A 13,042-nucleotide genomic window follows, 5' to 3' on the forward strand; every position below is an offset into this window, starting at 1 on the left:
GTTTGCTTACGACCATTAAGACAGCCAAATGCTCTCTTCCAAAATAACTTTGTCTTTGTTACAGAGTGCTTCATGCAGGTCAGAACATAGGGCACTCTCCCATTTGCTTTTGGCTCTATATATCACTTGATGATATAGCTTTCTTTTCTTGGATATATCTGCCTCAATTTTGGTCTTGATAGCCACAATGAGTTCACGTTTGGCTTCCCTACATTCGCTATCATAACAATTTTCAGGTTTGGGGATAATGTTCCTCCTACGCCTTTGTTTTTTTTTTTTTTTTTTTTTTTTTAAACCTTTATTGTGCATGAAAAAAGGACAAATACGGGCCCACAACCATCAGGCCGGCCACGATACTTTTGAGCACAAGAGCAAGCAATACAGATTCTCAGCGGCACCCGGATGGATAGCAACAATCAAGTAATAACACTCCAAATGATTACGTGTCGCCGGGCAAACAGGAGCAGTGAAGGTTAGTTTTAAAAGGTTTTTTTTTTTTTTGACGTATAAAATATAAACAGTGAAGAATAGAGACCAAGGAGTACTGAGTCCGTACCGTTACTTCACAGCATGAGCAGGCAACAGCATCGTATGAAATCAACTGTATCAGCTAGCAGCTCAGGCAACATGGCGGATCAAAGCAAAACAACAGGATCGTAAACTGGCAAGTACACGCCATGCACAGCGCCACCCACTCCCCACTAACCCTTATCTCGGACCCAGGACAGAAATAGGTGAAGAAAAGCGCAGGAAATAGAAAAAAGAAGGCCCATAGAAACGAACTGTGTAAATTAACCCCCCCCCCCCCCACCCTACATCAATGCGGAGGCTACGGCCTACCCCCCCCCCCGGCAGTGTGTCTGTCGCCCACTAAAGAACCCGAAATATAGGCAAAGAAAAAGGAGGAATAGAAAAAGAATTCCCTAAAACTCGAGGAGGGCCAAATTTTAAATCCCCGGCCATTAAATACTCTCCACCCTACCCACAATACCAAAATCAGAGCTTCCATGCACAGAATGAAATAGGGAGAGACATCTTAAATCGCTGCAGCACGCGTCGAGGAAGCGTCCCATCTCGGGCCCCCACCCGTCCCTCAATCACAGTTCACATGAAGAAGATCACTCCTAACCCTGGCCAGATTTCAAGCGTCCCCCTAAACTTGGCTCCGGGAAAGAAACCGCCCCAGATGGAACAAAGGGGTAAGATGGCCGCCCTCGGCAAGAAGAAGGTCCCCATGCACAAAATGAACACCTCCAGTTACAAACAATGGCATCAATCCAGAAGAGTGCCGCTCCCAGGTCCGCCCGATGTAGCATAGAACAACGATTGAAAGCCACATCATGCCTAGCGTGTACAGTGTAGGAACATAGTTGCATCGCCAGCGGAGCCATGAACGAGGATAAGGGTTCATTGTCCGACAATGAGAGCTGAGGCAGAATAGGAAACAGTGTAGCTTCCGCGACATGAGCTGGCGGCAGTCCTGCAGAGAATTCAGTCCCAGAATGTTGCTTCAATTGACAGTCACGCGGCAACAATGTTCCCGTTGCGATGCCGGGAGGGGCCCGGTCTATGCCGCCAGAGGGGACAGCTGACGATACACTCTCCGAACCGAAAGCGGCTGCATCCAGTTTCGCGCCGAGTGCGCGGTAACTCTCATGCCAGTCTGCCCTTAAATCGGCTAGCGCTGTAAGAATGGAGGCATGGGTGAATATAGGCGGGCGATCCAATGAATCTTTAGTGCGAAGTACAACAAAGTATTCCGTACGCCACCCGAGGCCATGGAGGGCGACCCCTTCAGGGGCCGAGATGGAGCCCATCAGTGCTGCGGAGGAGACGACCGCCATATTGAGCCCAACAAGGGGGTCACCGATCACATGAGTGAATTCCACGATAGGCAGCGGGGGTGTGATCGCACAATAAATCCTGGGCTCCGCTATGTGCATGCAATAAACCACACAAGTCCCGTCGTGGAGACCCAACCAGGCATTAAAGCAAAGGCGAGCTGCAGCGTCCAGCGTCCCAACAAAGAACAGAATAGCGCGGCTCACCTCAACGCCGCTCTGAGAGGGAGTAGCGATGGAGACCCACAGTCGGTCGATTCACGCTTCCCCAGGAGAGAGTAGAGCGGGCGTCTTAACAGGCGATGGATCGTGGCGGGGAACAGCAGTCACACCACCCGTCGGTAGGGTCCAAGGAGTTCCGGCCGTCTCCGGCTGTGCACATCGATCCGGGGCACTGATCCAGGGCTCGGCATCGGTCATCGGGTGAACACGCCAGTACAACCATCAATCGGGCAGGTAGGGACACCGGAGAAACGCCCCCGGCAACAGCGCGCTTCCCTCGTCCTTTCGCGGCAGCGCTGTAACAGGATAGAAATCAGGATAGGGTCGCTAAAGGCACAGGCTCGGGGAGCCGGGCGATTACACGTCCGTCTCCGCCGCCATCTTGGCTCCTCCTCCCTCCTACGCCTTTGTTGACCCAATTTATCTCTGGTGAGGGCAATTAGCTTTTCATGGAAGGTAGCAAACTTCTCAATTTTAGACGCAATCGGGAGCTTACATAGAGACTTGTGTGAAGTAATAACACTATTCTCAGTCACTTCCAATACCTCAGGGTTTTTCATCACCCAGTCTCACCTGATTGTTTTGGAAATGTTGGTATCTGAGAGAGCACCTGTATCTTTGTTACCATATGCTACCTGGGCTCAGGAGCTTCATCCCGTAGCAGCATACAAAGGGCGTTGTGGTCACTATCCAGTCGCTCTATTTATATCCATATCCACAATTGCCGGACAAAGTTTTAGGGCAGCCAGAAAATAATCAATTCTGCTGTTATGGCCAACCCTATTAAAGGTCAATTTAAATTTTGGTAGATGTCAATCTGACAGACAAGGTAGAGTCATGGCCAATATTTCGACCGCCTTTGTCATCCACCTAACTTTGGGTAGATCTAACGAGGGAACACCCCATTTCCTGTCCTGTTCCTGCGTTAAGTCAAGAAGAGAAACAGCCAATGGTTCAAAGGTGGCATTTAGATCCCCTGCCACCAAGAGCCTATCTTTGTCCATGCTATCCAGCAGTTCTTGCTCCAAGACACCAATTACTTTTGCCTCCTTATAACTATTCTCCACTCTATTGTAAACATTATAGATTCTTAATATCAGCCCAGACCGAAACACCAAGCTAACCTCTAATAATATCACTGGAGGCAACGGGCACGGGGGTATTCTGCATTGAAGTGTTTTGATTAATATGCACAACCCGCCTGAGGGTCTACCCCTCGCGGATTGAATAGCATTCACACAAAAGTATGCCCACTTTTATGGACAGGAGCTAGGCACCATGTATCTTGAAAGAGACAGATGTCAAATGTGTCAATGAAAACACCCCAACCATCATCATCCTTCTCCAGTAGCATGGTCAGTCCATATACGTTCTATGACAAGATTCTGATATGGGCACCAAGAGGCTGTAAAATCCCAGTTAAGAGTGGGGAGTCTAGTTCCCCTATGATGCTACCCCCAATGCTTACATCTGTGGGCATACTCTCTGAAAGCAAAATTTGATCCAATGATCTATCTCCTGTGCTTCGTACAGGGGTCCCTCTACCCAGATGAAGTAGATCAATTGGTGTTTGAACAATTAGAGGACGGATACGCTCTTCCTCCACATGAGCACGGACAACTGGCTTACAACAAAGGGGTAACTTAGGCTGCAGTCAGAGCGAGGGGGCTGTTGACCCACAGTTGACTGCCTCCTTCCCAATCTTGACCCGTGTGAGCTCTGACTCGTTCATTATAATGGGATCACGAGACTTGATTTGAATCTGTGTATGTGCATTAGAGATCCTACGAGCTTCGACTGCCATAAGACCTTGCACCAACTCATTAACATAGGAGATGCACAGTTTATCACAAGAATGGTCCGTGGTATACAACCTTTCAACTCCTATAATGTCTCTCCTGATTAATGCACAGCATTCTTGTTCTGAACTAATAAATTGCCTTGTTAATTAGGGAGTCTGAAACTTCACTGACCCCAGAGGCTAGCTTGGGAACCTTGTCAAGAAATATCATAGCTGGCTGAATAAGCCAATAATGCCTACAATTGGAGACTCATAGACTTCTAGTTACTAATTGTAATAATGCCATGAGAATGTCTCAAAACAAATGAATTGTTATAACCGTTCAAACGAACCCCAAAGAGAGGTTTTCAATAGTGCATTAAAGTACCTTGGGGGCAGAGCAACGTTGAGTAGAACCAAAATACCCCAGGCCAAAAGGGGAAAGCCCAGCCTCTGCTGCTGCGGACTTGTGCAGATGGGCCCACTCTTGGCCCAGTCTTCTCCCTGGCGCGTACTGCTGCGGGGATTGAGGCAGCGCTTTGTAGCGCAATGTCAGGACGCCTCCCCACCCCACCTTGTCATCAGGAGTAGCTGGCAGAAGTGGAACCATGTGTGCCCTGGGACAGCGAGTCCTACCAGGGCAGGAGCAGCAACCGTGGAGATTATATGGAGCCAGAGGAATACACTGCGAAAAGCATCCACTGACTTTGCAGTCATGACTTCCATCTGAAAGCCCTTTTCAAATCTAATAGGTTCATTCCATTCTTAGTATTTTTTTTAACTTTGTCATCCAGCCTTGGGTTTCAAGTGTGTTGCTGCAATATAATTGAATATTCATCGCTCACTCTAATATGATGGCCAAATCCTAGAGGCACTCTTTTTTTTTTTTTTTTTTTTTTGTGATCGCTCAAAATGCTCCCAATATTTCTTATAAGTTACCTTTTAGGATCCCGGGAGCAACTCAATTGAACGTATCGCTTGCCCAGATTCAACAAGAGAAACATTCTGTTTGACCGATTTCCACATTCTCATTTAATAACTTTTCACCCAATTCTCACCACTTTTTAAGATAGCTTACAGCCGCTAGTACAGCAGCAGGCAATTCCCCTTCTTCAGGTGTTTTGTATCAAAGTTGCTACTTGACTGTTCACCTACTTTCTCATTCATAGATTACACTTCTAGGCTGGGAGTGTGGAGCCACTAATAGTTAACTTTTCTCACCCTTGAATGAAACTTATTCTCAAGATTTGTGTTACTTTAATTATTTGCTGACTACAACTGTCACTGATAGATCATTACCTGACTTTCCAGCACAAATTACTGGTCTTAGAACCCAACCATATTTTAGCACCTCATTCTACCTAAATACCGGCACACAACGCTTTTGCAGTTAGTACTGTCCGGTTATTGTGCACTTGGTGTTCAACGTCTAACCCTCTGCATTAGTTTGACTAATGTGTAAATTGTACTCCTTTTTCTAGATTTACAATCTTAACTAGCTACTTTTCTTCAACAAGCTGTTTTCTGCATATGAAAAGTAACCTGAGCTGTCAAACTGTTTTTTAGGTCTCACGCCTGGCAGCGCAAGGCCTTTAGTAGGTGAAAACGGGGTTTGGAAGCTGACCTAGGAATCGCACACGCTCCTGCGTGTGCTTTTTCTTTTGTGGCACGTTATTGGCCTTTGCATGTGTGTATTTTACAAACCCGGCACGCAATAGTCCAAAGGCGGGCGCATTGCTCCGCAGCATGTAGCTAGCCACCTAGTTGTATGCCCCAGTCCACTCCTGCTCCGCAGCTAGCGGTTCCATCGCTAGTAAAAAAGAGTAGTGGGGAGAGTGGGCAGCCTTGCTGGGTGCCCTTACCAGTTGATATCGGCACGTCGATAGAGGAGCCAGTTTTGTCTCTAAAAAACAGAGCGTGTATATAGTTACTGCACTAGCCTGAGAAAGCGGGACCTGATACTAGCAGAGCAGCGCCTCTAACAGGAATGGCCACTCCTGAGAATCAGACCTTTTCTAGGTCCAACAAAATGCCTCCTGTCAGGGGCCTGTGTTGCAGTGAATCTGCCATGACACAAAAAAAATTGTCGGAGAGGTGTTATTTGCTGGAGGAAACCTGTTTTGATCTGGTGGATCAATGTTGAAACTAGAGGCGCACGTCTAGTCTCTATGGTTTTAGCCAGGAATTTATAATCTGTATTCATCAGTGCCAACGGTTTATATAAGCCTAGCTCTGTGGTGTTTAGGAAGAGAAACCAGCAAGGCGTCACAGGGGAATAGGATAAGGAAGCAGCAGAAAAAGCATCCTTGTAGAGGAGTTTCAGCCGAGGAGCAACCAGCGGCCATAATCTTTATAAAATTCAGCAGGTAAGCCGTCGGCACCCAGGGTCTTGCCCGTGCAAGCGCGCAAATGCTTTCCTGTAATTCAAACTGTGTGATAGGGTCGTCCAGTTCTGCTTCCTGCTCTGACATGATACGAGGCAGTGTGATGGTGGAGAAAAACGTGTTGAGCGTGTCTGGATCGACTGCAGTGGCTGGCTGATATAAGGATGTATAATGGCATGTGAGATCGGTGTGTATCTCATTCGGCGTATAAAGTAAAGTGTTGAAGCAGTATAGGAGAACGTGATTGGTCCTGGCAGATGTGCCATGCCAGCAAGCGACACAGCCTGTCCGCAGTGGCATGCATGCGGGCTGCTAGCCGCGTAAATGAGACAGAGCAGTCTCTCCAGGAGAGACACCCCTGGCCTTTATTTTCTAAGCGCTGTAACTCTACCCGGTCATGTACTGCTCGTGTTTCGTGCCAGAGAAGTGTGTTCAAGATGGTGAGATCGCCTTCCAGATGTTTGCGTTTATTCCACTGCACACCCATGCATTACCAAAGCAGAAAAGTGACATTGAGCGCATCCTATTCAAGAAGACGTGTCACTGCTGTTTCTTCATTATGATCAAAATAGTCTGTTATGGCGGTGCCTAGAGAACACCATGAGATGGATTGGTGCCCATTATCAGAGGGAGAGGTAGATATGCATAACGTGCTAGCTCTTTCTGCAGCATCAGACACTTTCACCCCTTCGATAACAAAATCCCTTTGGTTTTGATTAAGGATATAGTAACTGTAAAGACCATTCAGTTAGCTAGTTTCTCTGCTTTCTGAATAATGTAAAGACTGTTTTGATGAAGCATTGTACTCGGAGGCTTTCTGATTGTGGCACCCTACCCCCAACCAAATTCTTGATTATATCCATCCTTATTTAATGCCATGTGTGGCTTTTTTAACATGTGTTTTGGTTAACAGAGGACCTGACCTGGTAGTTTGAGCTGGACTGTGCCGATTGGAGAAGGGTCAAGACTGATTTGCATATGACTTTATCCAATCTGAGGTGGCATGGTGTGCAAAATCACGAAGGACTGGGATGCTGCCCAATTAATTGGCTGTGGTTGTGATTGGTTCAGCAATGCCATCCATTACTCTCTTGCATACTTCATGTTTAACTTTGAATTAAGTACTGCTGCTGACATATTTTTACAACTATGCTGACGTTATGTAAATAGTATTGATGTTAAGAATGCTCGGAGAGGGAATTTAAGGCTTGGGGATGTTTGCTGCATTTGAGCCCTAGATGAGCTACAATTGTCTCGGGGCTTCAAAAACAGTTACTTTTAATAGACCTCGCTCATTGAATCAACCTATGTGAGAAGGTCTTTGAGGGCTTTTATTACATGCTTTGAGAAAGTTTGAGTGTTCTTTTAATCTTCTGCCTCTTGGCAGTCAAGACTGGTGTCTTTCAGTTGGTTATATGCAACCTTTTACGTAGGATTTGTGCTCTTGTCTGAAGACCATTGCAGTACTATTGGTATAACAGTTATGAGGTTTAGCATTATGATGCTGATAGTTTGTATGCATTTCAAACCCAGGCCAGAGGACGCAGTCTTTCCTTCTAGACTTTATTGCTTGCTGACGACTGCTTTTCTTGTACTCAGTTTCACCAAGTGGACTTGAAATGAGAGGCTCACCGCGCTAACGCACGCCCATAGTTTGAAATCCTAAGGAAAGTTAATTTGTAAGACTCCTTAAAGAGTCTGGAGGGTGGAAGGACTGCTTAGTTTTAGGAGATTAGTACACCCTTTATGTTTAGATCTCTTATTGTTATCTTTTTCTCACCGTGCTTCTGTGGCACAGCCTGTTTTAGTCCTCTGTGAGGACAGGATCATGATAATTCTATTGAACGGACAAACACTATGCTCTCAGTAAGTTCCAGCCGTGCACTGTATTAAAACGAGCACTGGCAAAGCCAATAAATCGGATGTCAGCTGACATTTTGGCTTTGCCAATGCTTGTTCCGTTTAGTAGTTGCTTGTGTAAATCTTTATTTTTGGGAGAGCTTTAGGGCTCTCGCCATTATGTAAAAATAAAATTGCACAAAAGCAAAATCTTTTTGTCTTAAAGTACACACCTCCTTTGTAGCCTCTAGCACAAATAAAACTACATTATGTGCTGATGTGCTCCTTGTGAAATTTCAAAATGTCATCACTCACAGTGCAGTTAGTGGCTTACGTGGGGTGACACATTGCTTGGGTAGAATGTGAATGACATAGCAACATCCTAATGAATCAAGAGGGCTGGCTGTCCATGTGGGTGTATGTATATTCATCTGTGTGTATATATGTATGTGTATGGATATGGGTGTGTGTATCTAAATGTATGCCTTATCTAACCACAGACCTAAATAACTTTTTTTTTAGCTATTACATAGCAATATCTCTATGACCTACAACAGACTCATCTACTATTGTATGTGTGGAATGAAGAAATCGTTCATAAAGCTTTTATGACTTTCCCTATGATGTACTGTAATACTTACCACATTTTACACTGTCAAAATTAGACAAGACTGATTTACTTAATTTCAGTGTACAAAACCAGTATTTATTACTAGTGTTCATGTAGGTATATCCTTGCTTTTCAGGTCTTGCTTCATGTTGTTTTATGTTTTGCAGCCACCCTCCTTTGAATGTATTGGAACAGGCTACTATCAAACAGTGTGTTGTTGGTCCGAACCATGCTGCATTTTTGCTAGAGGTAATGTACACTGTGATCATGTATGTAACCTTTTTGTATGATTCATTTTAAACTATGAAGACTGCAACAGAGTTCTCTAAGAGATGCCTCTGTAGAATGCCATAGTGGAACCTGTAATCCATCAGCATGAAGGGAGAAGAGGTTGGGAATGGGACAACACTAGGTTAACTATTTTCTGTATTAACATGTGCCAGCACCTGTGTTTTAAACATGTAAGTATGAATTTGCTTTGAAACAAAAAAGAAATGTTTAAGTACGTCTGTTAAGTATACAGGACTATTTGGCAATTACCCATTTACCGCATTTGTTTACAATTTCATTCTTGTGTGCTGTTGCTAATATGCATTATGTTTTGAGTTTGTGAGATCAGCTCTTTATTCTTTGCCTCATTATATATATATTAATAGTTGAATTTGTTGATTTCTTCTTTTCTGCATTGATTGCAGCTTGTGGCATTTAAAGATTTGTTATGCCCTTTTTATGTATTTGTGCTATTGTGTAACATTAGTATACGTATCTTTATCTAAATAAATAGTAGAGTAGACAGGCTCATTTAGAAAAGAAAAAATAAAGATCAGATTCCTATTTGTGGTTTGTAAATTTCATGAACATAGACATTCAAATTATAGTATAGAACTTCTCAGCGACCACTGATTATTTTAACCCAGTCTTCTCCCCCCCAAAGTCTCCTGAGCTGCAATCCTTGCTGTCCTTTCATGGCTGAGGACATGGCTCTGGTAGGAAGCATGCAGGTCATCAGGGTCATCTCTTGTCCCAGTCCACATCTCCAAATCACCTGCTGCAACAACCTCAAAGCTGCTTTAGCTTTCCTTTAGCAGGCACAACCACCCTGAGGAGGCAGAATACAGCCCTTTATTGCAGGGTGGCGATCCATCACATCTTACAGATGGACTCTCTCTCAAGAGTTCACTATGGTTATGCCCTACCATTACTTTCTGCCCCACGGCATCTCAATCTCTAACTCTCACTCAGATGAGCACCTCTCCAATCTAATGTAGGATGTAGAACCCTTACTCTTCAAAGGAGCCATCAAGAGGGTTCCTGACTCTGAAATAGGGACATGTTGTCACTCTCGCTAGTCCTTGTGTCTGAGAAGGATGCAGGGCTTCAACCCATCTTAAATCTTCGCCATCTAAATTCCTTTCTACAGCATGACAAATTCAAAATGAACATGCTGGCCCAGGTTCTGTCTGCCCTGGATAAGACCCACAGACTTTACATGGGGTTCAAGGTAGGTCTGGAGCAATTTTCAGTTTGCAGGGCTCTCCTTTGGCCTCAAAAGTGCCCCTCGGGTTTTCAAGAAAGTGTTTGCATTCAAGCAATGGCGAACCTCCTGACATTGTTGGGGTCCAGGAGGCGAATTCGCACTCGCCACATTCGCAGAGGCTTCCTTTTGTATGAGCTGTGTTGAACATTATGAAGTTCAAGCCCCCCCCCCCATTGCAACGAGTCCAGGACACTTTGCCTATGATCCTGATGCTATAGCCTCAGTCCTGGAGCTATGTGAAAACAGCTCTTGGACTTATTGGTCTGTTAGCCTCATGGATATTGCTTGTCTGCTATGCCAGACGGCATTTGCAGATTCTGAAGTCCCAGTGGGGCTGGTACCATAGCAACCTTTCAGATAGATCCATGCTTGTGAACCACCAGTTGACAGTCCTTGAATAGCAGAGTGGACAAGCTCAATTGGCTGTGCCTGGTGTATCACAAATCAAATCTACATCCTGTGGTGGTACAGCACGGCTTCCAACAGTGGCTAAATCTCTTCGCCAAATGAAACACTAAAAGATGAAAGACGGAATGCTGAACATTCACCCCCAGCTAAAGTATTTTGAAAATAATAAATGAGAGTGAAACCCCGAGTCACAGATCTGGGTTTAATCCTATTTGCTTGGTACATTTTTATAACCATGATTTCTCAAAGCTTATAAGAATAACAATAAGGTTCAAATGGATCGGAAATATGATCAACCAACCAACTTGAACGTTGACATTTAGTCGGCGTGCTAGAACAGCTTGGCCCTCAGAGTCTTGAATGCCAGATTTGAACCTAACTCCCTGACGGATTTCACACATCACTCTGCCACTTCACGCTCTACGCTTGACTGTACACAAGTCAGTCTGCCGTTATTTACCAGCCTTCTCTTTCAATATAGCAGAAAGGCTGGAAAGCGATCATTCCCACAGGTACTCAATTTGACTGCTAATCCACCACTACGCCATTTAGTGAATGGGATTCCAGGCTCTCTGCTCACAGTTAACTTTAAGAAAATCAAATAGTCAAACTCATCGTTTCGATGAAGCGACAGCGATGCAAGTTCTGGACTCTTGTCAAAGACCAGACAGTAATTTCCTCAAACTGGGTACTATTGATTAAACTTTTGTCCCACAAGCTTAGTAACTCGACATCGTACTGGCCCAGAATTGTCGAACAGGGCCAGGCCAACCCTAACCTCCCATGGGCACTGAAGCTATCATCAGCTTGCAAACTTTCCCAAAAAACTCATTCAGGCCCTGATAACACTAAGGAAATCTCCAAGCAACTGGGCATAACTACTACATTCCCAAAATCTCATGGAAACATGCAGGAAAATACTGTGGAAAGAGAAGAAATCTTATAAAGTATTCTAGGAGAAAATTCTCGAAGTAAAAAATCAAACTTCAAAAGATTCTGGAAAAAGTCAATTGCATTTCAAAGCACCTTTTTGACCTCAGAATCTAATGTTCCTGAGGAAACATGGGCTGCGTATCTCAACTATTTTCAATACCTTGCTAGGAGACCAGCTCGGAGATCACACATTGGCCTTCAGCGTGACTCCAACAAAGGACAAACTATCAACTTTAGCTATTAACATCAATAGATCTCTCCCTTCAGACCTCCTCTAACTAAACCGTGGGACTCTTTGTTTGCCTGGTGATTGGGGTAAATGTGCTCTAGTATGGTTTGATCCTTAGCAAGTCTTTCAGGTGTTTAAGAGGGCAGTAAATGTGGGGAAAGGTAAGGTACCCTGAACGAATCTCTGTATTTACAGATGTCCCTGCATCATTGTTGTGGATGAAGTAGCTTCTTGGAAAGGAATTTGATGTGTTGTCTGGTTTCAGAGGAAGCTGGGTAGTTGAGAGAAGAGATTAGTTTGGTGTGCAACGCCTAAACACACACGATTAATTAACTTGTGAAATAATGTGTTTTTTCCATGCCACCTTAGTGCCTGTTACAGTTGTGTGTTCTATGCTCTTCAGTTGATTCTGAGGTCCACCTTGATGCTTGTACTAAGAATTTGTATTTTCTTGTCTTACTAGGCTGAGTCGACAGGAAAGCTATTTTCTTGTAAAAGACCGGTTGCTAGAATTTCAAGAACAGTGGGCTAAAAAGCATGCCCATTGCTGCCCATTGCTTCTCTTTGCTTATCATCGGTTGCCTTTGTCACTAGTTTGCTTGCTCTCATTTGGTGGCTTGCTTTGTTCATCAGGCGTTTGTCCCTCCCATGAAGCATTCTCTTTTTAGGTCTCGCTAGCGAACGCAGCGCATGCGCTGCTGTACTTCGTGAGGCTCTATTGTTGTGGCTTTGGTGAGCGAAGGGAGACAAACCGTGTGCGCGCACAGACAGGCGATGTGCGCGCGCATGGTGTCTCCTCTGCCTCACACGCTCCCTCCACGCGCTCACACTACAAGGCAGACATGCGCTTGCTAGTCTGTCCTTAGTCCTGCATTCCTTGCAGTGCGCGCGCACCGCACTTGTTTGCTTTACAGTTGTCTTTAAGTATCTGCCCTTCTGTGTATGACAACCGAATTGAATAAGATATCAGCATTGTATTTCAACGGTTTTGGCACTTCTTATTTGGCGAACACATTCTAACTGCTTTTGTTGTGCTCTTCGCTTTGCCAATGGATTGAGGTGTCTCTCATAGCTTTTGTCTGGTAAAAATTTTAAAGCAAATTTAGTAGATTCTTTGCAAGTTTACATTGAGCACACTGTGTACACATTCAAAAGTAAGATACAGTTTTCGTATTTAATGTTTTCATTTGAGATCTGCTGGATGCGAGTGATGTATTCTTAGGTGGGTGACAATTGGAAAAGCAAGGACAACCATGCAG

At 44.6% G+C, this 13,042-nt stretch overlaps 1 protein-coding gene across 19 annotated transcripts in view; it reads left to right on the forward strand.

Moving 5' to 3' along the window:
* The window catches only part of UBR5 (ubiquitin protein ligase E3 component n-recognin 5), a 2,132,574-nt gene that overhangs the window by 90,939 nt on the left and 2,028,593 nt on the right, over positions 1–13,042 (forward strand). For all 19 annotated transcript variants that reach the window (XM_078686916.1, XM_078686920.1, XM_078686919.1 and 16 more), the window contains exon 3: positions 8,844–8,925. In XM_078686916.1, coding sequence (XP_078543042.1) covers positions 8,844–8,925 — 82 coding nt within the window. The remainder of the gene's footprint in view (positions 1–8,843; positions 8,926–13,042) is intronic.

Source organism: Lissotriton helveticus, chromosome 4_1 (genome assembly GCF_964261635.1).
Source record: "Lissotriton helveticus chromosome 4_1, aLisHel1.1, whole genome shotgun sequence".
Lineage (NCBI taxonomy): Eukaryota > Metazoa > Chordata > Amphibia > Caudata > Salamandridae > Lissotriton > Lissotriton helveticus.